This window comes from Eubalaena glacialis, chromosome 6 (genome assembly GCF_028564815.1).
Source record: "Eubalaena glacialis isolate mEubGla1 chromosome 6, mEubGla1.1.hap2.+ XY, whole genome shotgun sequence".
NCBI classification, from domain to species: Eukaryota; Metazoa; Chordata; class Mammalia; order Artiodactyla; family Balaenidae; genus Eubalaena; species Eubalaena glacialis.
Window position 1 is genome coordinate 69,611,270 of NC_083721.1, and position 23,499 is coordinate 69,634,768.

Here is a 23,499-nt window from a genome sequence, read left to right on the forward strand (position 1 = left end):
ACTCATTTCTCAGTCAATTCTGGTTCTATTAAACACAGCAATGTAAGCACCTCATTAAATAACCTTCATCAATACTCCCCTGCTGGACTCACACATTTCCACTGCGGAAGTGTTGCCGATTAGAGCTGCTAAGGCAATGGGCAGAAATCTCCTGTTGTATTGCCTTTGGTGTACTTGTGTCCCTACTTGTGAATTTGTGATTATGCCTCTTTTCCAACAAGGGTTTAGGGCAACGTGTGTATGTGGAGATTTACTCACAAATGGAAAGTTATCCTCTATTAAAGTCAAACTCTACTGGGGTCATCTCCCCCACCCTGAGAAGACCATCTGCCACCCCAGTGCATTGCTCTAATTGACCATACCACGCCAAGAGGAGCCCACACATATATGCACGAAGACAACGCCACATTTGGAGACTGGATATCATCTTTAATTATTAATACCACAGCCCAACATCCTTTTTGTTGCTGTGGCAGATTGTGATTGTGTGTGTACACGTGTGCGTTCCTGAACAGATGAGGGGCCAGCAGAGACTCCCAAGCAGGTCTCAGCCAACAGCTCTGTTGAGCAGCAACTGGAAAGCAGTCTCCAGAGCAGCACGGAGACTGGACTCCCGCCTCCCTTCCTCCTAGGTCACCTTTCGTGCACTCTGAGGGAAAGGCTGAGGAATGTGCCAGCCCAGATTAAAGGACTTCTCAGCAAAGATCAGTCTCCAGTCCCCAGTCCTCACTGCCTCTGACCAGAGGGATGTCGCTGGGCAAAGCACAGACTGCTAGGCAAAGGTGGACAACCTGGGCCAGCCTTGGTCCCCATGTCACACTGGGGCAGCACCACAATGACCCAGCCCTGGGCAGAGAATCCAGAACTACTGGGGCCATTTGACTAGTTTCTTTCAGAGACAATCAGGATGTAGCCCAGGCCCTTCCTGGGGCCAGCCAAAGAGGGGCAGACTCAGCCCCTGATAGCTACACGGGCCGTCATTTCCAATCCAAACCTAAAAGCCTGCCCTTCTGCCATCTCCACTCTCCAATTCCCTCACACGCCTAGTAGGTCCACAGCCCAGACATGGCAGGGGAGATCAGCATGATGGTGGGTTCCAAGGGGGCCATGAGAGACCTGGGCTGAGCTGGAACTGCAGCCATGTGCCAGCCTGAAGCCAGCCCTCTCCCCCATGGTCACCGCCAGCCAGAGCTCTTTGAAGCCAGATGGGACCCCACAAGGCAAGGCAGCAAGTTCTTGGCCTAGTGCAGAGGGAGAAAACCAAACCGGCTCCACCGTCCCACTTCCACCTGCTCTGTGCCTTAGGAAGGCAAGGAGCCCAAGTCCCCAGGACAGTGGTATCAGCTGTTGGGGAAGCACCGTTGTCCAGGTGAGGCCTCAGGCCGGAAGCTGTGTTTGTTCAGTGGACTCGGGTAGTAGGTGGTTGTGTACACATTGGTCTGCTGCAATGGGTAGAAGTTGGCTCTGTCATCGGGGATCAGGTTATTCTTATTCAGGGTCTGTGGGAGAAGGAAAGAACAAGAGAGGAAGGGGTAAAGGGAGAGACGGGGAAAGAGGACAGGCCAGAGCAAGGAAATCAGGAGCCAGTCAATGAGAGAACGTTCTGGCTGCTGACACAGTGTTCTGTTCACAACACCACTGCTCTCTCCCGAGTGCCCAGCCTAGTTATGTCCAGCTTAGGGCCAGGACCACTACACCCTTCACCCTGCCCTCTGCTTCTCCGAGAGGACTCCCACCTTGAATTCCATGGGTGTGTACTTCTCATTCTTGGGGGCACCCCCACCCTTGTAATGCAGGTGGTTGGGGGTGGCGGGATGGACGAGCGTGGACTCCTGGGACTGATGCCGGCAGTGCTGGCAGGACAGGTACACCGCCAAGGTCAGCAGCCCAGAGCCCAGGAAGCAGGAGATGCCTGTGGCCACCAGGTGGATGAGACTGAATCCTGGGAGAGGGAAGAGACTAGAGGTAAGGAGAGGGCCACTGTGAAGACCCCCAACTGCCTCCCAATAGGAGGCTCTGAGACACAAAGGGAAGGGCTTTGAAGCCAGAGTCATGAGAAACAGGAAGGCTGCGTGGCCTGTCACCAGGGGCCTGTCTCACAGGACCACCTGTGGCTTGGGTCAGAGGAGGCAGCCAGTGGTGTGGAGTTGGGTGACTCTTCTTGAATACAGACTTGACCACCACTTCTTAGCTGAAGGGCATGGATGGAATTGCCCAGACTCCCCTACACGTGGTCTAAAGCAGTGCGGGACCTCAACAAGGTTTGTGGGTCTGGAGCGAGAAGTGGAGAGACTCCAGGTTTCGGAGTAGGTGGGTCTCCTCCTTGGGGAGGGGGGGGCGTGGATCGAAGGGCAGCATCATGAGGTGGGGCAGGTTCCTTTTACCTCCACAGCCAGTGGCCTCGTCCACACTGGAGGCAGGCAGGATCACTGCAGGAAGACAAGCAGAATGGGTGTAAGAGGCAGGGAGGAGAGGACGTGGGTCCCTCCAGGGCGGTGTGTGTCTTGGAGGACCCCTGGGTCAGCGCTGACCTGTGGGACTGCACCTGGGGACCTTCATTTCCCTTGGTCTCCCCCCAGGCCCCAAAGGTGGGCCCATCCATTAAGTGAGGAAGGGCAAAGGCCCGAAGTGTGTGAACCTCCCACCCTGGCATTTCATCCTGCACCCCCAGGATACTTCAGAAGGGGAAGGAAGCTGGGGGCTCAGGGCAGGAAGGGTTGGTGTGAAGGCGCTGGCTCGAAGACCTACCGGGAATCTCCCTGTAGGGGCAGGGGCGGCTCTGGCTGCTGTTTCCAGCACAATTGCTGGGCCCGGGGACCAGCTCCTCACAGTGCCGGCCACGGCTTTGGACTCCATCCTCCGTGCATGCACTCCACTCAGACCACGGCGACCAGCCGTCTGTGGGGTGTGGGCTGGGATGAGGTTAACCACGCAGACCCCCTTAGTGGGGATGGGCAGGCTCCGCATTGCTCCCCAGTCCCTGCCAGATGCACTGAGTACCTGGGCAGGCCTGTGTGGCACACAGCGCCTCCTCTGTGTGCAGCCCGAGACAGATGTCCTCGCCCGGGGAGGGAGCGGGGCTGGTGCAGGAACGGGTGCGTTGATAGTGGCCGCCACCGCAGGAGGCTGAGCATGGGGACCAAGAGGTCCAGCAGGACCAGGCACCCCGCACTGCAAGGGGATGGGGTGGGTGAAGAGGGGCTGCAGGTGCAGGCATGGCCCAAGACGGTCTTCTACCCCATCCCAGGCTAGGCCTCTCAGGGCCACACTGCTCTCAACATCCGCCCCGCCCCAGCGCTACAGTCCACTGTTAGGGAGTCCCCCTCCCCTCAGGGGTGGCAGGGGAAATGCAGGCTGCAGAGGGGACACCAAAAACCAACTCCGTCTCAAATCAAGCTCCTTGTCTAGCTAACCCATTAAAGGAGACAAAACAGTGACACGGAGGGTGAGGAAATGCCCTGGTCCCTGGGAGTAGCTGCCGTGTCCATGTTCAGGGCAGAAAATTGCTCTGGGGCCCCTGTACAGAGTTGGCAGGGAGGAGAGGTCTCCAAGCAGGAGTTAGTTGTAGCCTGGGTAGGCCTGGGAGTCTCCCCGATGGGGGTTCCCTGGGCCAGATTCCTTAGTGGAGGGTCACCTGGACAAGCTTGGGGGTTGCAGTCCTGGTACTCGGCAGCGTCACCCACGCACGGCAGGCCGCCGTTGCGGGGCTCCGGGTTGGTGCACGTTCTCTTGCGGACGCGGAAGCCCAGCTCACAGTCCCGGGAGCAGGAGGACCACGGGCCCCAGGCGGCCCAGCCCCCGCGCGCCGTGTGCAGGGAGCTGCCCCCGCTGCGCAGGAGCTCCTCCACCAAGGCTGGGGGCATACAGGGGGGCTGGCCTCAGCCACAGAGGGCTCCCACGGCAGCCCAAAGGCCTCCCGCCTTCTTCCAAACCGCACGTCCCCTCCCCGCCCCCTCCTCCCCCAGCTCTCACTCCCGGCCCCGCCCCATCGCTCTGGGCCTGGGAGGGAGGGTGGCAGGTGGGGAGGCGCAGGGCTGTACCGTCCGTGTCGCAGGCTCCAGAGCCGTCCGCGGGGCAGGTTCGGGTCTCCGTCCTCCTCCGGCCAAACTGCAGCCCGTGGGGGTCAGCCAGCGGCGCGCGGCACGTGAAGCGGAAGCGCTGCTCCTGCCGCGCCCCGCCCTGGGTCACGTTCACCGGTAGCCAGGGCGTCCACGGCGTGTTGCGCCGCACTTCGGGGCAGCCTTCAGGGTTGCAAGTCTTGAACTCCTTCGGGGTGAGGGCTGGTGCTGTTGCACAGCCTCGCAGCCCCAGGCCTGCCCCGCGCTCCGCCCCCCGCCCCGTCTCTGCCCTCCCCTTGGCTCGAGGTCCGGGCATCCCGCGCCCGCCCCCGGCCCGGCCCTCACCACGCCGCAGCCCGGGCAGGAGTTGCCGTTCTCACAGGCCCGACGCCGCGATTGCACACCGCTCCCACAGTGGCTGCTGCACTTGCTCCAGGAGCCCCAGGATGCCCAGAAGATGGGCACCGGGCAAGGCGTGTTTTCGTTACAGAACCTGACGGGAGAGGGGGAGGAGTCGTTACTCTAGGGAACGGGCACCCCTTTCCCTATGAGAGGTCACTGGGATTGCGAGACTGGGAAAACGAGGATCCACTGGACCAGCTGGAGAATCCAGGCCACCTTCTAGGGGGCCCAGGAAGTCGGGGACCTCGAGGCTGGCTTGTCGCAGAAACCAATAGCCACGCCCTAGCTCACCGTTCCTCCCTGCTCTTGCCCACGCAGATGCGGCCCCCATGGCGCGGAGCAGGGTTGCTGCAACTTCGCTGGCGGACCTGGAATCCAATCCCACAGGAGGTGCTGCATAAGGCCCACGATGACCACGGTGTCCACGCCCCGTTCCTGGTGGGGCCGGAGGGGATAGAGACAAATGACCCTCTGAGCTCTAGCTTCTCAGATCTAATCACATCTGCATAGATGGATTTTGTATTGTTGTCAGGAAGTGCCATTGACAGGAGATAGTTCCTAACCAGGCCTTCTCAGGAATGACTTATTCATTCATTTGTTCACTCCTCGAACATGCATTGAGAGCCTTCTTCCATATATCAGGCTGTGCTTAGGGTTAGAGCACAAAGGTATACCCACATGGCCTCTACTCGCAGGGGAAAAGGACATATTCTCTAGAGAAGGCCTTTGCCATCTGCAACCTTTGTTTCAGCCTTGTTGGTTGGCAGACCCTGGTATTCAAACCCATGCTCTCTCCCCCATTCTACTACTGCACATGCTTTGCTCCAACCTCAAGACACCACCCACTCTTGTCTCCTTTGCCCCTAATTTTCAAATTTTGGCTCTACCACTTACTGGCTGTTTAAGGCTGGGCAAGTTACCGAAAACTTCTGTGCCTCATCATACTCTTATCTTTAAGGTAAGGATAATGATTGTATTCCTACCCCATGAGGTTGTTGTGATGGTTAAATTAATAAATGTAGTGTATATAAAATTATTTTAAGAGTGTCAAGAATTATGGGTTATTTATTTTAACCACTTTAGGGAGTCCTCAGGCAGTAGGCAGTGTGCAAGCTCTCTCTCTCTCTCTCTCTCTCTCTCTATATATAATATGATCTCATTTAACCCTCCCAACAACCTTCAGGGTGGGCACTGTAACGCTCATTTAGAGAAGCTCAGAGTGGTTAGGTAGCTACCACCATCCCATGCTGTCCCTCCTGTTTGGGACTGCAAGGCTTATTGAGGATATGATCTGGCTAGGGATAACTCCCATGCCTCTTGGTATTAAGAGCACCACAAGGCAGACACTTCTCTCCCACTGGAGTGGAAACTCTCCCAGGGCTCATGTTTCCTGCCTCAGACATCAGCCACCTGTCCAGTGCCCTGCACAGCCCTGAAGTGTTTTCTGTCCCTTAGTGCAAACAGCTGGCTGGGGATGCCCCGTTCCTTCCATCCCCCCTCCCCCATTCCAAGGCCACCGCCGGCAAGCCCTGCGTCCTCACATACCTGGAGCAGTTGGCAACGTGGATGGCTGGCCCCAGGCAGTCACAGCCCCCACAGCGGGGTCGGGGGGAGTCACAGGCCCGGGCCCGACACAGGCAAGAACCTGAGTTGTCCCCATCTAAGTGCTCACACGGTTGCCATGGTGACCATGGGCCGAAGCCCCCATCCCGAGTCACATTTCGCACCTGCAGACACACACCAGGAGCAGGACCCTGTCACACAAGGCAGGGGCAGGGAAGGTACAAGGTCCCAGGGCTGTGGGGACACTGATGGAGAGTCATGGCCTGAATTCGGGGGAAGAGGTCCCTGCTGGGGGGTGCAAAAGGGTTCTCACAGGACATGCTGTGATGTTCTGGGTCCAGAGGCTCATGTTGGAGCTGTCCTCGAGCGTGCTGCAACGTTGCTGCTTCCCGTCCCAGCCGCAGTACGGGTCCCGTGCCCCCAGGCATGCCCTGCCGGACAGAGGTCCAGAGACTCAAGCCCACTGGACTCCCACCATCACCTGCATCCCAAGAATACACCTGGACACTCTCCTCTGGGCACTTCTTTCATTCAGTTGTCCTCCACAACAATAACGAAGTTCATTGAGTACTTACTGTGTGCCAGGCATCGTTTTAAGCACTTTAGAAGCATGAATTAACTCAATACAACAACTCAGTGGGGAAGGTACTGTTATTATCTTCATGTTACATGGAGGAAACCCAGAGCCGACCATGGACTCACACTATGGTGCTCCAGAACCCACACACTTAGCCAAGAGATTACTGCCTTCCCTGAGTCTGGGTGCCCCACAGTCCTCATCTAGGGCCACAGGTGAAGATGCGGTGAACAGAAATCCAAAGAGGTAGTTCCTCCCTGCTAGACACTCTGATTATAGTGATGGAAAGGACCTTACAGATGATCTGGCCCAGTGGTTCTCAACCCTGGCTGCACGTTAGAATCACTAAAGGAGCTTTTTTAAAAAAATTTCCTTCATTAAAAAAAAATAGTAGTTATTTATTTATTTGGCTGCGCCGGGTCTTAGTTGCGGCCTGCGGGATCTTTGTTACTGCGTGAGAGATCTCTGTTGTGCAATGCGGGCTCTTAGTTGTGGCATGTGGGATCTAGTTCCCTGTCCAGGGATCGAACCCAGGTCCCCTGCATTGGGAGCGCAGAGTCTTAATCACTGGACCACCAGGGAAGTCCCTAAAGGATCTTTTTTAAAAATATTGATACCTGGGCCCACCCCAGACAAGAATTTCTGGGTGGGTGGGCTGGGGATTTAAAAGCTTGAGGGTGATTCTAATGGGAGCCAGACTGAGAATCACTGGGATCCATAAAACAACCTTTTCATTGTACAAAGAAGGAAACAGTCACAGAGAAGGGAACAGGCGTTTCCTCAAGATCACGCAAACTGTACATGGCAGAGCTGGGGCTAGAACCTAGACACCCCCCCCCCACCATACTCTTCCCCTCATGCTCCTGCCTCCCAGCTGGAGGCTGTGTCTTACTTCACACACTGAGTGAACGTGAGCCCATGCCTCAGCACACAGGTGCAGGGTCAGGGGACACCTGGGCATAGTCCAGGGTCACCTGGGCATCCACATGCTTGTGCTGCTCAGTGGCAGGACCCAGAGTCCAATGCATTGGCATCATAAGAATGAGCTCAGGCTGGGATGAGCCAGGGGTCACATCCCAGGTCCCCATTATTCCTAGGCAGGTCTATCTCAAAAGAGCCAGGAGAGGTAACGGTTCACACGCTGATGCATGTGCCAAAGCCCCCACTTCTCATAACCTAGGCTCCTCTCTTCCCTTTTTACTTCTGACTTAGTCACTGTATCCTCTACAGTTTTTAACAACAACAACAAAAGTTAAATCTCTACTGGTAAGACTCCAAGGAGGGGAAAAACAATATGGGAATTGTGGAATCAGGATTTGCTGTCCATTGCTAAGTAAACAGAATATCAGATTCTGGAGCCTGAAGGAAGTTCCCTCCAACACCCAGAGAGCCCACTGCCAACCTCAGGGGATTTGCTGTGTCCCTTCTGCCTCCTTTCACCAACTTCCACCCTCTCTGGCCAGGCCTGGCTGCTCCACAGCAGTGGGCCTGCTGCAGAGGGTCTAGGAGAGCACTGAGAGTGAGAGTGAGGCAGTAATTGGAGGTTAGAAAGCAGAAGAGGTTTGGGGTTAAGGAGGTGCTGGATGACAAAGAGGGTGGGGGAGCCCATGCGATGACATGAGTCTGCAAAGGGATTTTCCTTTGGCCAAAGGGGCCAAGGCTGCCCAGGGCTAAAGGGATACACAAAGGAGTCAAGGGGCTGCTCCTTTTGGTGTCTCCAGGATAGAATCTTTCTTTTCTCTTGAAGCTTCAGGGAAAGTCACCTGTCAGGTGAGTTCTTTATTTTCAGTGAGTTCAACAGACCAGAGAGAAAAGAGGTTATACAGAGACCTTATAAAGAAGAGGGTGGGGCTTCCCTGGTGGCGCAGTGGTTGAAAGTCTGCCTGCCAATGCAGGGGACGCGGGTTTGAGCCCTGGTCCGGGAAGATCCCACATGCCGCGGAGCAACTAAGCCCGTGAGCCACAACTATTGAGCCCGCGAGCCACAACTACTGAGCCCATGTTCCACAGCTACTGAAGCCCGCGTGCGTACAGCCTGTGCTCCGCAACTAGAGAAGCCACCGCAATGAGAAGCCTGCGCACTGCAGTGAAGAGTAGCCCCCGCTCACCGCAACTACAGAAAGCCTGCGTGCAGCAACGAAGACCCAACACAGCCAAAAATAAATAAATTAAATAAATAAATTAAAAAAAAAAAAAAGAAGAGGGTGGGGCTCCCCCTTGTTGCCAGAGGAGGGCAAAGACAGTGTTGTCCCTTTCTCCAGCAACCCATGACCTCGGATAAAGGAGGCGATGCGTGGGGTTTCAGTGAGTGACAGCCTCGCTGGACCCCAGTAAACATACCCTGGCCCACCTGGGAATCCAGAACACTCATCTGTTTCTCAAGACTATGTTTCCACTTTATTCTCTCAAGGGCAATTTGTGTGAATTATACAATGTACGGGTGCTCATATTTTCATTTGGGATCAATGGTTTGATTTAGGGGTGTTTCGCCAGCAAATACATCAAACTAGACATCATAGGACTGAATACAATACATGTGCAAAAGTAGTCTCAGCACCCTGTGGTTTTGAGGTTCTGCTTACTGGCTGACATTTGGGTCAAATTTGCTGCTAGCAGATTCAGCCAATCAGAACTCAGTAAAGCCCACTCCTGAGTGTATTTCCCTCAGTTCTCAGAAATGGGCATCAAACTCTAGAAGCACTGATATGGCACTTTATAAGCAACATAGATTAAATAGTTTAAAAAAAAACTAGCCATGACGAGTGATTAATAATAATAATACATACATACATACATATGTACGATTCTATCCATCAAAAACAAATGTCTGCCAGTAGAGAGAATGGATGAGAGCAGATAATTTGAATTGATTTACACAAGATAAAAACAGAAGATTCTGGAGGAATGCAACTTGCCTCATGCTACTTCTTTCACCTAGGGCCTAACCAGTTCTAGAACAGTTGTTCCCAGTCTTGACAACAAATTAGAATCTCCTGGGGATCTTTTAAAAAGCTTAAGCAAACAAAACAAAAAACCCTCCTATTTCCGGGCCTTCTGGACTGGAGTAAGCCCAGGCACGAGAGTCTTTGAAACACTCCTCAGGTGATTGCAATGAACAGCATTAGACCTGCTGTTCCAGGGCCACTTTTGTCAGGGTTCTCAAGCCAAGAGATGAAGTGCCTTGTCTTTCCAATCCATGACAGGATAAGAAAAGAGTGAAGAAAAACACAGAGTAGATGCTGGCCCCAGCCCCTCACTCAGGATCCCTCACCCTCAGCCTCTCCTGCTCTCAATTCTCCCAGAGAAGAAAGAGGAGACCAGATTCTCCATGGACACGCCTGCCCTGTCCTGCCCTGCCCTGCCCCAGTCCTGGCCGCCTGAGGGGACCTGCGAGACTCCCCTGGCACCAGCGCCTGAGCTATTTTCTTGTCCACATTTGCTGCTTTTGGCCAAAGGCCACTCCAGAGCTTCCAGAGCAGAGAATGTTCTTAAGAAAATTAAAGCTCCAAGCAGAGGAGAGTTAAAGTGTGTCTCTGACTATAGGAGTGGGTGGCAGTTTAGAGTTCCTTTTATAAAAGCAGCCATCAGACCAATAATATATCATCATGTCTTTTTTACTGCAGTGTCTCAAGCAGCCATTACAAAAGGCAACAGGTTCATTTCATGGGCTCCAAAGCAGGACAGAGATGGATGGTGGAATTTGCAAGCAGGCGGATTCCAGCACCGCGTAGCAATAGTCTCACAATGGGAGCTGTCCAGGGTGGAGCTTGGGAGCAAGTGGCCATTACTTAAGACGGTAGTGGAACGGGGCCCAGACCCCCTGCCAGGGAGGGAGGTTGGGATAAGCTGGCAATGAGGGGCCCCTCCCTCCAGGGCAGCATGAAAGGCGTGCTGGAAGGAGGAAGGGGGCAGTTCTTCATACATAAAACACCTGCTTTGTAGAGCCAGCCAGCCATTCATTCCCTCTGCTCCTCCTCCTGCGAGCACCGGCCTCTCTGGCCAGGCCAGGGTCCTGGTCGTGCCCCATGGGGCTGAGGTTTGCCTGAGTGAAAGGAGGGTGCTAGAGACAAGCCCCTGGATTCTGGACAGAGGAGGGGGCCTGAAGGGGCCTCTGCTTACCCACCCTCAGCTTCCTGCCAGCTTTGGAAGGAATGAGGAAAGAAGCAGGAAATGTCTCTCGTGGGACACAGTAAAACCCCGTGACAAACTGCCTCACAACAGCATAAATTCTGATACAGTGTGATGGGCAGTTGGCTCCCAGACTCCCGGAGCGCACAGCTTGCTGGCAGCACGGGCTTACTCTGGTCATTTTATAACTGTGCAGTAATGAGACCTCACATTTTAGATCCACCTATAGCTTTATGGCAGGGTTTCCACTGTACATAATCAAGGCCTCTTATCCCAAACTCAGGAAACCAAAAGTATCAGACCCCGAACTGACCTCTGTCTACCTTGCTGTTCCACCTGGCCACGTTTCGCGAACTCCCTGTCCCCTGTCTGCAGCACCACGTGAATGGGGAAACGTCTGGCATCGTCCCTCCTCTTGTTCCACTGCAGACCCCATCACGTCATATCTGGCCTAGAGCCACAGCAGCTCACGCTGGCCGACCATCTGCCCCGAGACAATGCTGCTCGCCACTGTCTGATTGATCTTTGTAAGACACCTATTCACACTGCCCATCACACCACTCCCCTGTTCAAAGACCACTTCAGTGCCCCCAGTCACAGGATTCAAGTCAAAATCCTCCCTTGGCATTCTCAGCTGGCCTCAATCCACTTTCCAGTCCCATTCCCCACTCCTCTCCTGCACCAGCCTGCTCTCAGGCCAAGCAATCAATCAACTGCAGGATCAGTCATGTGTAGAAGGCCACTTTGTGTCTGGGGCTGGGCATGGCCCCCTGGTGGAGTATAAAAAATACTGGGACATTGGGCTTGCCTTCAAGGATTTACAACCTCTTAAAGAACACGGTACCTGTGAAAAGTTTAATAATGACACAGCAGTTAAAGAAGAACATAAGAGGGAAATGCCATGATTCATTGCCAAGCAGTGCTGTCTGTATCCAATGTCACAAATTCTGAGACTCCAGAGAGCCCAGGAGACTGCAGGGCCCCTAAATGCATTTGCGGAGATAAAAAAGGAATAAGGACACTAGCTACCAATGATGACTCGCTGGACTAGGCACTTTGTGAGCATTATTCCCAATCCTTACAACTCCTCTGCCAAAAGTAAATACCATCTGCTTCATCACATTTCCTCCTATTTTCCCCAGGAGAAAGCCAAAGCTCAAAAGGTTAAGTAAGTAACTTGCTCAAGATCATATAGCTGGCAGATGATGACGCTGAGATGGAATCCCAGGTATATCCAATTCCACCACGCAAGTCCCTCCCATTATACCCCATTCTCTCCCCACATGTCAGATTCAGGCCAAGGTTTCTCTCCCCAGTCAGACATCTAGAGCCCTGAGGGAAATGAGAGTGTTCCAGACCTATTTCATCTTGCCTCCCTCTTCTCACACCGACAGCCCCGTGAAGTGCTCTGAGCATGGGAGGGCTTCGCAAATGTTTGGTGCTTTGCTGATGGAGCCCTGTGCTGGGGCTGAGGGAAGCTTGGGTACCTGCCCACTGCACTCGCCTCCCCCCCCCGGCTCCCCGCTGTCACACCATGACCTTCTAGCCTCCTCCCTGGCCCTCCAGGCCTCTGCTCAGATCCCAGCATGCTCCACCGGGGCTGGAAAACAATGCTTGGCAGCCTGGATGCCATTTGTCTCCCAAATCTTGGGGACAGATGGGCACAGCCAGGAGGTCCCTGTGTTGCAAAGGCCACAGGAGCCCACATGGCTGTGGCTATGCCAGCTAAAGGCAATTTTTGAATTATCTCCAAAATGAGCGGGTGCAGCGCAGGGTAGCCTCACATGCTTAGGAATCTGAGATACATTTGCATTTGGCTTTGGAATAGGCTTTTGTTTCCCCCTTTAACGTCAATGTCATTATTGCCAAATTTGTGAATCCACCTGAAGCTAAGGTATGGAGAACTGATTGCAGAAGCTGTTGGGAAGCCAACGTCCCATCTCCACATGTTTCCTCACCTCCACCCCATCCATGCCAGGCCTTTCTGCCTCTTCTAAGTGGGGAAGTTACAGAAGCAAATTTGGGGCTGACTCAAAGCATCATCTCCTATCTGCCGTCACATCTGCATAGCAAGTGCTGTGGTTTCAAAGATAAAGACCATTCTCTGAACTGAAGGGACTGAGAGTAAATCAAGTGGTCTAGAGATGGCCACCAGGCCCTAACTGTGGGCTTGACAACAGGGATAACGACAGTCACCACCGTTTGCTCAGCACATATATCCCCCAGGTGAGTGATAAGTGGTTTCGGCAGATTATCCCACTTATCCTTCACAAAAACCCTGCAGAGATTTTATGAGGAGGAAACCAAGGTTCAGAGAGGTTAAATGACTTGTCGAAAGGCACACAACTGGCGACTGCGCCAGGATGCCACCCCAGGACGACCTGACTCCGAAGCTCCACGTGTTAAGCGCCAGCTCCCGGCGCGATCGGCAGGGATCTGCGTCTGGAGGCCCGCCCGCCCGGCCGCCCGGCCGCCTTCCCGCGGCGCCCGCTTACCCCTGGCTGCGGTAGGCGGCGCACCTCTCCAGCGGCACCCGCAGCACGCCGTCGCTCAACCCCACGAAGAGCGCGCGGGCGCTGTGCAGGATGCGCAGGCTGCGCAGCGGCTCCCGGCGCCCAGGGGGCAGCACGTGCAGCTCCTCCAGGTAGCAGCCGCGGAGGCTGCGGCTCGTCGTGGACAGCGCCTTCAGGATGGTGCCGGACTCTGGAGGGGCCAGATCAGGGTGGCCTTAAAGGCCCCGGAACCTCGCGGCCCAGGCCCTGCCGCTCAACCTCCTCCCACCCCGAGCGCCGGCGGGGCGGGGCGGCCTCACCCGTGCCGATGTAGAGCACGTGGTAGAGTGTATCCTTGGCCTGCACAAGGTCCACCACGAGGTGTGAGAAGCGCACGCTGTCCTGGGTGACACAGGGCTCCGGTGTCACCGGCTGCACGGCCTCACTCATCAGGAACAGGCGCTGTGCATCCTGCAGGCTTCGCTCCGTCAGGTTCTCGTTGGGGCCCACCTCGGGCAGGGTGCCGCACTGCGGCAGGGAACCGGGTCAGGCGTGCCCAGCCGCCGGGCTGCCGCGATCCCGCATCTCTCCTTCCTCGCAACCCAGACTCTGATTCTCCAATCCCTGCTCCCCGCCCCCCAAAATCCCCCGCTAAGTGCCCTGCACCCTCTTCCAGGAAGATGCCTCATCTTTGGGAACTAAGGGAAAATGGGGCTGGGAAGACGGAGGATGAGGGACCTACCAGGGATGGAGAAGAGGACAAGGAAGATGAAAGGGGGGCTGGATTATCTAGAAACTGATCATATGAGTGTGGATAACAAGTGTCCTGTTATTTCATGCTGTCGCTGTAGGTGCCCCTCCCCCATGTTGGGCCAAGCCCTGCTTTCCTTCTCCCATGTCCCTATCAGCTCAAGGTTCTTACGCCTTCTAAACCAAAGCTGGAAGGCAACTACCATTTATTGAGCACCTACTACATTCTATGGACCACCTCAGGTGCATATCAACCCTCCAGCGTATCTATGAGGTCGATGTTATTATCCCCATGTGCCAGATAAGGGTAAAGAGGCTCAAGGAGGTTGAGTGACTTGCCCAAGGTCACACAGAGAGGGCTAGATCTGGGTCAGGATTGTACTACTGAAAAGCCTGAGGTCTTTCCCTGCTCCATTCTGCCTCCTGGTCAGGAAGTTGGATGGATATGCAAATCAACCATCTGCAGTTTTCTCTGTCCCATGGCTACTTCCCCTTCTCCACACTGGGGATGCTTACACCACCCATGGCTGGGCTCTGACCACTCCTGGTACTCAGAGATCCTCCAGGCATTAGTACCCATACTGGGTAGACTGCAAGCAAACTCCAGCTAAAAATCCCTGAATTCTGGCCAGATAGCTTGTGACTGCTCTCCTGGTTCCCTACACTGAGTAGAGCTGAGGTCCCACCTCCCTGCCTCTCTGCAGGTGAGGGGTCACATTTAGAGATGGCTCAGAGCAGGCTCCCTTGTTCTGCATCCCACCCACTCTCCCTTTCTTGCTCCACAGTCTTGAGGTTACCACCCTCTTAGGGAACCATCGCAGACCCCACAGATGGGCATAGATCAGCAGGGACACATTTGGTGGTTGCACTAAGCAGTTGGGAATCAGCTTGCGGCTGGTAGTCTGGGGGAGGGTGGTATGTGAGGAGAGGGAAAGGGGAGGAGAAGCTGTACCTGGAAATTGGGGATGGGGTTGGCGATGGGGAGCCAGGCAGCCCTGGGGTTCTCCTGGTAGCGAAACGGGCCATTGAAAGCCTGAGAGATGGCACTGAGGTTGAAGGCGCAGACAGCAGATGCGGCAATGCTGTTTCTGAAAGGCAAGAGATGGAGGCATGCTGCCTTCCCTGGAGGCCTCGGCACCTTCCCCTTAAATCCCATGGCCAGCTGTCAAATCACAGCATGGCACAGCTCCAAGGCTTACTAGGCACCTATGATGACTCTGGTGCCTTCCGCACCACAGGGGTATCACAGAAGGAGGAAACATGGTTTTCACACCGTGGAAAGCCTCCGGGAAAGAAAGACCCACTGATGAGAAGCCCTGATGGATCCTTCTGTGCTACCTCCTCATCCCCTTCGTTTATTCAGTGGGAGGGTCAAATAAAGTCAATGGTTTTCAAACATTTTAGTCCCTGGCCCACTGTAAGAAATATATTTTATATTACAGCTCAGTAGGACACACACATACATGCACACATACACATTTGCAATGAATTTTCATGAAACAATATGTACCCTTACTAAATACATTATACTCTGATATTTTTATTCCAATCGATTCTGCTTTATTTATTTTATTAAAAAAAAAGAAAAACCAACAACAACTTCGTTGCCAAACCAGTAATCTATGCTGCAGCCCACCACCCACAGCCAGATGACCTCTCAGATCCCTTTCAGTCATGGATTCAGACGTTTCTATGAGTCTGATGTGGGCAGTTTGGAGAGAGGATACCACTACACCAAGTGTTTCCAGGGCTGTTCTCTGCGCTCAGTCCCTCTCCCAAATGTGTGCATTTCGTTCCCCTCTGCCTGGTCGCAGTCCCCACTGTCTCCTCCAGGATGCTGCACTGTCCCTGCAGCCTGTCCGGTCTCCTCGGGTCCATTATCCACACAGCAGCCGGAGTGAGTGTTACAAAATGCACATCTGAGCTAGACCCTGTCCTCCTTCAAACCCTCCAATAACGTCTCCTTACTCTTAGGATAAAGATCAAAACCCTTAAAGCAGTCTACAAGGCCCTTCCGGGCATAATCCTCCCATGCCCACCCCTCGGCTGACTCTCCTGTCTTTCGCCTCCTCACCCGCCAGGTTCCTGCCACACGGGTCTCCTCTCAGTTCCTCAAACATTTTTTCCCACCCCAAGCTTTGTACATGTTGTTCCCTCGGGCTGCAATGCTCCTCTCCCCTAGCTACAGGATGATTCCCAGTCATCCTGTAGATGTCACTTCCTACAGGAAGCCTTCCCTGATCATCAACCCTCCACACTGACCACAGCTTCTCTGCACACTGCCCTTTCCCTCTGTAGAATTTATTACAGTTAAAACTGGCCATTCTCGAGAATGTAAGCTCCTTGTGGGCAGAGTCAGGTCTGCTCTTGCTCACTGGTGTGTCCCCCATCCCCCTGACCGCCACCATGACAAGAACCTGGGGCATGGTGAAGGTGCACAATACATAAACAATTTGCAGTCTACACTAATGCTGCTATTTTCCCTTGATGCCTCTCCAGTGACTCCTGCCCTTTGCTCACGGCTGCCCACCTGCTGCTGCTGACAGCGGGCTGGTCACTAAGTCCCCACTGTCAGCTCATGGCCTGTGTGGGCTGTGCTGCATGTCTGTCCCCTGGCTTGGATGGCTTCTCTGCTCCAGCTTCCCTGCTTTACTCTCCTCCCTGTCCATCCCCTTAGACTCTCCTTCCTGTAGCTCAGCTGGCCCTCATCCAATGCCTGCTATCTGGGGCCCTAGGTAAGCAAACTCCACTCTATGCTTCACATGTTTCTGTCCTTACAAAGAACCCAGCACAGCATCCTGTACAACAAATGTGTTTCTTGGTCTCTGACGCCCATTCAGCATTCTCTATAAAAAAATCACCTGAATGGGTCAGCCTTTACACAGAAGAGGCGGTGGAAGGAGGGTCTCATGATCTCCATGGGGGTTACCCTTCCTCACACCTAGGAAACAAAAGGGGTTCTAATTCCCAGCCTGTGTTTTCCAGGGCAGTTGGGATTGCCAGAAGACTCTGATAGTTAGATTTAGTAGGATCATAGAGTCCTGAGGTTGGAAGGGTAAAGAGTCCCCTGTGAGCCCCCCTGATGGGCAGCTGCTGGACCCTCCTGGGGCTGCCATCCCCTCATCGAAGGCAGCCTATTTCACTTTCATCACCAGCAAGTTCTTCCTTCCCGGAGCCACAATCCAGCTCCTTTTACTTTCTTCATATCTGGCCTAGGCCTGCCCGTCACAGCAACCCAGAACAAGTGCCTCTCCAGAGGCAGCGAGTCACAAAATCCTCAGAGGATCCAGTGCAGAAGGCACAGCAAGCCCCATTTTACAGAAAGAGAAACAAGGGCTCAGAGAGGGACTTGCCCGAAGCCATCAGGCTTCGAAGCAGGTCAGAGCGCATTCCTGACATCCAGGGGAGGGCGGGGGAGGGCGGGGGAGGGCAGGGACTCACACATTGGTGGTGAAGACCCCGTAGATGAGGTCCTGCTCCGGCAGGTGGAAGGCACTCTGCAACTCGTTGTAGTAGAAGGGGACCTCGCCCGGGCGGGAGCAGTTGAGCCGGGCCTTCATGAACGTGGTCCAAGTGTCCTCCAGCAGGAACCGGCCCCCCATGTCGTTCTTGCACACGCGGGCCACCCGAGAGTACACGGTGCGCCCACAGTCATGCTCCACCGCGTTCTCCCGCAGCAAGAAGTACGCGAACAGCCCGATATCATAGGCTGCTACAAAGTTTGGCTCTGGGGGCAGAAGAGGAACAAGGGGTGGGTCAGGCCAGGAGGGAGGAAGGGGGCAGAGCTGGGAGTACTCGACTACTTCCATTTCCTCAGATGGGCATCCTGACAACCCCCCACCAGCTTGGTGACCTGGGGGCTCTAACCCTGTTCCCACCTCCAATGCAAAGTGCAGTTATAGTAATAGTTAACACGGATGACTGAGCACTCACTGTGTACCAGACACTGTTATAAGTACTTTATATGGGTTAACCCGTTTGATCCTCTTAACAAGCTATGAGGTATATACTATGATCGTCCCCATATTACAGATGAGACCATTGTGGCACAGGGAGGTCAAGTACTTGCTCAAGGCCACACAGCTCATTAGTGGAGAAGCAGGGATTAAACTCCAAGGGGCAAGAAACTCAAATCACCCTCCTCCAATCTCTTCTTTCCCATAACCTTTCTTCCTCATCAATTCCTAACTCTTTCTCTCCCTTCGTAGCCTGCCCTCTATCTGCTCTGGGTCCTCAGGACATCTGTGATTTCATCCACAGTCCCTCTCCGACATGCTGTGGTCCTTGGGCGGCCATCTGCCCCACTCTGGTTGGGCAGGAAGGAAACTGATGGGGGTCAGGGTGGGCTGGCTGGCTTAGGACCAGGGGAGCCCCCCGGGCTAGATCTCCTTACCATTGAGCCACTTGGAGTTATACTGGGCGGTACGAAGCGGTGGCCTGCTGCCCAGGCTGCGGTAGATGGCAGGGTCCCGACCTGAGAAGTCGATGACCGTGGCTGCATAGAGCTCCCCCTGGGATGAGATGACAGCTGTGGAGTTGTGGCGCGGGTCGTAGGGGCAGCGGGCCACACCGTTGATCTTCTCCACGGTCCGGCTGAGGTTCCCCACCTGGGGATAATGGGGAGATGGGGCGCTTTTCCCCGAGACCCTGGGGCTGCCTGTTCTTTCCACCCCAGAGTTTTGTTTCCTCCTGGGTCCCTGGTCTCTCTGGGCCTCTGCTTCCCTCCCCCTCCTCCTCACTGCCCACCCCACAGTCCCTCTGAGGGAGCAGCCATCATGGAGGGGAAGGTGTGCCAAGAGTCAGGGCCCTCCAACGTGAGGTTGAATTTTGATGAACAACGAATAATTTTTTAGTGTAAGGATGCCCCAAACCTTGCCTGGGACATACTGATACTAACATACTGTCTGTTTTTTACCTGAAATTCAAATCTAACTGGGCATCCTTTTTGTTTTGGTTTTTGTGTTGAACTGACAGCCCCATTCCAAGGCTGTGTGCCTGAGTGAGAGAAGCTCTTGGTGCCCCCCTCTGTTTGGCTGACACTGCACAGCCCTCACCTGTCTGCTGGAGCACACTGGGGAGAAGGCATTGGTCCCACACATGAACACTTTCCGGCCAGTGACAATCAGGACTCGCACGTAGTTCTGACACTCCTCCTGAAGCAAGAAAGGGGAAGTGATAGAGGGACAAGCTCTCCAGCTGCAGAGCTGGGTGTCTTTCCGTCACTCCGCTGCACCGCAAATATTCGAAAGCACTCTTCTCTGCTCCAGATCCACCACTCTGAAGCTGAGGTTGCATCTGTGGATGTCTCCCCTCCGCGCACCTCCCTCCCAGGCCGGCTCCCTGCCTCACCGCCCACTCAGACGCTCAGGCTGCATCCCCACCTGCACCAGGAGCCCCTGGCTCCTCCAGGCTGGGCCTCTCATGCAGGTGGCCTCGTGCCCACACGGTGCCCCTCCATCCCTACAACCACAAGCCTCCCGCCGCCTCTAAGCCAGGCCCCTGGCTGCCAAGGCCACGTACCTCGGTCTTCCCTTTGCTTTGGCAGGAGCGGCGCGTGTCCTCGTTGGAGGCCCACTCTGTGGCCTGTGGGAGGAGCACACAGACATCACACGGCTGTGCCACTCACAGCCAGAGGAGGCAGCAGCCGTAGCTGGAGAGGACAGAGAGCTGGGAAACGGCCAGCCACGGCCTGCAGGGTAAGGTTCCTCGCACAATATCCACGTGGACCCGGCAGGGCTGCCAGACTCCTTACCCCGAGACACCCCCTCAGCCCAAAACCCTCCACACCTCCTCGGGTCGGGGAAGCCTGGAGTAAAAACCGCCTTATCCCACATCGTCCCCATGCGGCTCTGGCCTGGGACCTCCCCAGCCCTTCCTTCCCCAGGTTAGCCAAGGAACTTTGAGTGGCCAAGGACCTTCATTCCCACCCCAGGCCCTGAGTGGGAGATCGGAATTGTGCCTCCAGTATGTGCCAGATGTCCCTCGAATGAATGGGAGGCAGGGAGGGAGGAAAGGCTACATCGGCCAATCTTAGATACAGGAGATTGATTTCACCTGCCCACTACAACCCTGCAAAGTTCTGCATGACTTGCCGCTGGTATGTGGTAGAGCAGAGATTGGAACCCACATCCCTGGTTCAAAGGCTATGTGTTTTTTTCCTCTTCATCCCACTGCCTCAAGGACCTAGGACTTCCCCTGGCTTACTTGCTACCCTCGCCCCACCTCTGTACAGGCTGCTTCCTTGTTTCCCTGTAGTATCACTCATGCTCTATCGTGGGGTCATGTTTTGGGGACACAGCTTCCACTCAGGGACTCAGAGGACATTGCATGTTCTCCAGTGCCCAGGGCTTTAGGAGAGGGCTGTCCCCACCCAGAAAACCCCGTTCCCCTTCATCTATTCTGCCTATACTCTCTGAGAGCCCTCCCAGTCACTGAAGAGCGGCTGGAGGGAGGAGTGATACCCTTCACGTCCAGGCAGTGTCAGCCCTGGAGTGTGGCTCATTATATACTTCTGGGTCACATGTATAAACATGAACTGCCTACCTGTCCTGGGAGAGGGAGCCCTGAGCAAGCAGCTCCTCTATCCAAACGGGCAAACAAAAAAAAAAAAAAAAAAAGAAAAAGAAAGAAAGAAAAACAGCCCACCTGCTTTTAATTTCTAACAAAGCTCCTTCTAGGCGTGCAGTCACTGCCTGCCGAGCTCCAGGACCCAGGATGTGGGAGGGGAAGAGGTGCTGGGAGCCAGAGCGGCTGGGCTGCTCTCTGCCGTCCAGGCTGCAGCTCACCCACAGCCCCAGGGCGCCTGCCTGGTGGGGCAGTGGGAGGGCTGACTTCTGCAGACCCTGGATTCGGGAGCTGGGTGGTGAGTTTGGTCATGCCTCCATCAGACCGATGACCAGGCTGGGCTCATCCTGCCATGCCAGGCCTGGAGCTCAGGTCTCTGCTCCCAGACCTTGGAGAAGGGCAAATGACCCCTGGCATCTGGCCACAGAGCCATGGGCTTCTGGCCAGGAACAATGGAGGCATTGTCATACTCAGCACCACATCAGCTCCAAGACTGAGCCTGATGTGAGAAGAAAGAGGGATATGAACAAGGAAACTCAGGGCCTCTGGGGGCAGAAAAGGGCAATGACCCACATATACTGCAGATGTCCAGGCCTAAAGCTCTGGACAGTGGGTGGCTGCAGGGGGACTGTGTGGACAAAGGGGCCTTGCTGGGGCCTTGGGGTCCCTGAGCACCGGGGCACTTTAAAGGGGTCAGCCTTATTTCTAAGGGGGTGGGAATCCCATTGTGAGGGTTGGGGGCTCATGGGGGACAGCTGTGTACAATCAAAAGGTGTTAGACAGTCACATGGAGCTGAGCACCAGGACAGGCACTTGACACACCTCTCTCTTCATTTTACAGGTGAGGAAAATGAAGCTCAGAGAAGTGGAGCAATTTTCCCAAGGTCACAAAGCTAGTAAGCAACAAACCCAAGATGCAAACCCAGACAGCTGACACTAGAGCTAAGCTCTCTCTGTTACATCCTGCAGCCTCTCACAGTGAGTAGATTTCTCGAACCAAAAGTTAGAACATATGGCCTGAAAAGAACATGTATATTTATAATGATAACAGCACAGAACAGGCTTGAGTCATTTTATTTATTTTTATTTTAAAAATTATTTTTATCAAAATAATGATGCGCAGAGTTGAAAAAATTAAATAGTATGAAAAAGTAATTTAAGAAGCCCTCAGCAACCGGCTCTTCTCACACCCCAACCCCATTTCCCAAGGAAACTACTTTAGACTCCTTTAGCTATTTTTCTGTATGTGTTTTTTAAAAATCCAATTTCTCAAAAATATGTGTCAATCTCAGACTTCATCTTCTGACTTCCTGTTACGGAGGTGAAGATTTTTTTTCCACTTACCCATCCCCATTCTCCCCCACCCCAAAGCACACATACATTTCCCCTCTCCCTGTCCTCCCATTATAATTATGTAATATTAATTATTTAATATTTTAATATAATTGTTTAATACTTTAAAATCAACACCGGTATTTACTTTATTGTGAATGTGTGAAAATTGTCCACTGCTACCAACTAGAACCCCAGATTTCACTGAATGTAAGACACCATCTAACGTAATAGGAACCATGAAGAAAGAAAACATACTGCCGAACTCCTTTATTACTTAAATTTTTAAAGTAAGCTTATTGGAAGTGCTCTTATTTAGATATATATTTAATCATATATTAATCTTGTGCACACAAAAAAGAAAAATGTAAGCAAAATTAATTAAATATTCTTAAACCTTCTCTGAATTCAGAGTTCATCTCTTCTGAATCACTTTTCTATTGTCATCAGTGCTCATTTTCTGTTGTTTTGTTTGTTTGCTTGTTTTAGACTATCGTTTTTTGAACCACCCAGGAAGCCAGTGATGCAGCAATTCTTCAAGAGTATTCCTCTCTGGTTTCCAGAATTTTCTTCCAAGTCATTGCCCCCATTCTGCAGGTTGGATGCTGGCACCTTCTTGATCTTACCAGCAGATGTCCACAGAAGGTTTTCTGACAAACCAGGACTCCTAGTCCCTCTTCATATGATCCTAAAATGGTTTGTGGGCTGAGATATCAATGGGTGGCTGTTGCTGGGTGAGAACACCAGGAATAATGACCAAGTTCACACCTTCACAGGTAGAGACAACTCCATCAGGACTGTGGTCTGGCCAATGGTGACTGTAAGATGCCTTTGACAGAAAGACATGGCCTGACTTCAGACTCAGTAAAATGTGAAAACATATGCCTCTGAGAATCAATGAAATATGCCTATTCTGATGAGGTATCCTTTCTTGACCAACTTTTTGTTTTTCCTGGACTGAATAATTGTCTTGATTTTCTTCATTGGCTTGTTTTACAACATACCTATCACTGATTTTTCCCTAATGCCCAACAGTCCCTCTCAATATCATCTGCTAACTGTACACACAAATGGTTCAGATAACCTATTAATTCCCATTCTCTTCCTCCTGCCAGCCTCCAGCCTCCTGCCCCAGTATGACCTGGTTGCTCTTGAGGTCTCCTGTTTGGCTGTTAACCTGGGACTTACCTCCATTCCTCTCCTGTTTGCTGAATCCTGTGTTTCCCCTTTCTTGAATTACTTGCTTATTTTGGTAGAACACATCTCCAGTATCTTCCTATGAAAAGGAACATGGTAGATCAATTTTTTAAAATTCTTGCATGTCTGATTCATTCTATCTTCATACTTGATTGATCGTTTTGGTATAGAATTCTAAGTTGAAAATAATTTTCACTCAGAATTGTAAAGGCATTTATTCCTCCATTGTCTTCTAGATTCCAGTGTTGCTACTGAGAAGTCTTGTGTAATTCTTATTCCCAATCTTTTGTAGTGATCATTTTCTTTTTCTTTTTCTCTTTAGAAAAAAAAAGCTAGAAGCTTTTAGAATCACCTTTGATAACAGTATCCTGAAATTCACACTGATGTGCCTTAGTGCCGGGTCTCTTTTGGGAACTCAGTCAGCCCTTTCAATGTG

At 53.2% G+C, this 23,499-nt stretch overlaps 1 protein-coding gene across 4 annotated transcripts in view; it reads right to left on the bottom strand.

Annotated features, from left to right (window-relative positions):
- Positions 1 to 408: 408 nt before the first annotated feature.
- The window catches only part of SEMA5B (semaphorin 5B), a 118,912-nt gene continuing 95,821 nt past the window's right edge, over positions 409 to 23,499 (bottom strand). For 3 of the 4 annotated variants that reach the window (XM_061194255.1, XM_061194257.1, XM_061194256.1), the window contains 18 exons: positions 19,491 to 19,553; positions 19,025 to 19,123; positions 18,364 to 18,577; positions 17,412 to 17,697; positions 14,923 to 15,058; positions 13,541 to 13,748; positions 13,224 to 13,431; positions 6,337 to 6,454; positions 6,006 to 6,187; positions 4,752 to 4,895; positions 4,404 to 4,551; positions 4,041 to 4,266; positions 3,635 to 3,853; positions 3,001 to 3,171; positions 2,749 to 2,898; positions 2,385 to 2,429; positions 1,737 to 1,942; positions 409 to 1,499 (listed from right to left, as the gene is read on the bottom strand). In XM_061194255.1, the coding sequence (XP_061050238.1) occupies positions 1,341 to 1,499; positions 1,737 to 1,942; positions 2,385 to 2,429; positions 2,749 to 2,898; positions 3,001 to 3,171; positions 3,635 to 3,853; positions 4,041 to 4,266; positions 4,404 to 4,551; positions 4,752 to 4,895; positions 6,006 to 6,187; positions 6,337 to 6,454; positions 13,224 to 13,431; positions 13,541 to 13,748; positions 14,923 to 15,058; positions 17,412 to 17,697; positions 18,364 to 18,577; positions 19,025 to 19,123; positions 19,491 to 19,553 (2,982 nt within the window). In that variant the 3' untranslated portion in view covers positions 409 to 1,340. The remainder of the gene's footprint in view (positions 1,500 to 1,736; positions 1,943 to 2,384; positions 2,430 to 2,748; positions 2,899 to 3,000; positions 3,172 to 3,634; positions 3,854 to 4,040; positions 4,267 to 4,403; positions 4,552 to 4,751; positions 4,896 to 6,005; positions 6,188 to 6,336; positions 6,455 to 13,223; positions 13,432 to 13,540; positions 13,749 to 14,922; positions 15,059 to 17,411; positions 17,698 to 18,363; positions 18,578 to 19,024; positions 19,124 to 19,490; positions 19,554 to 23,499) is intronic. The other variant, XM_061194254.1, reaches the window with a different exon arrangement.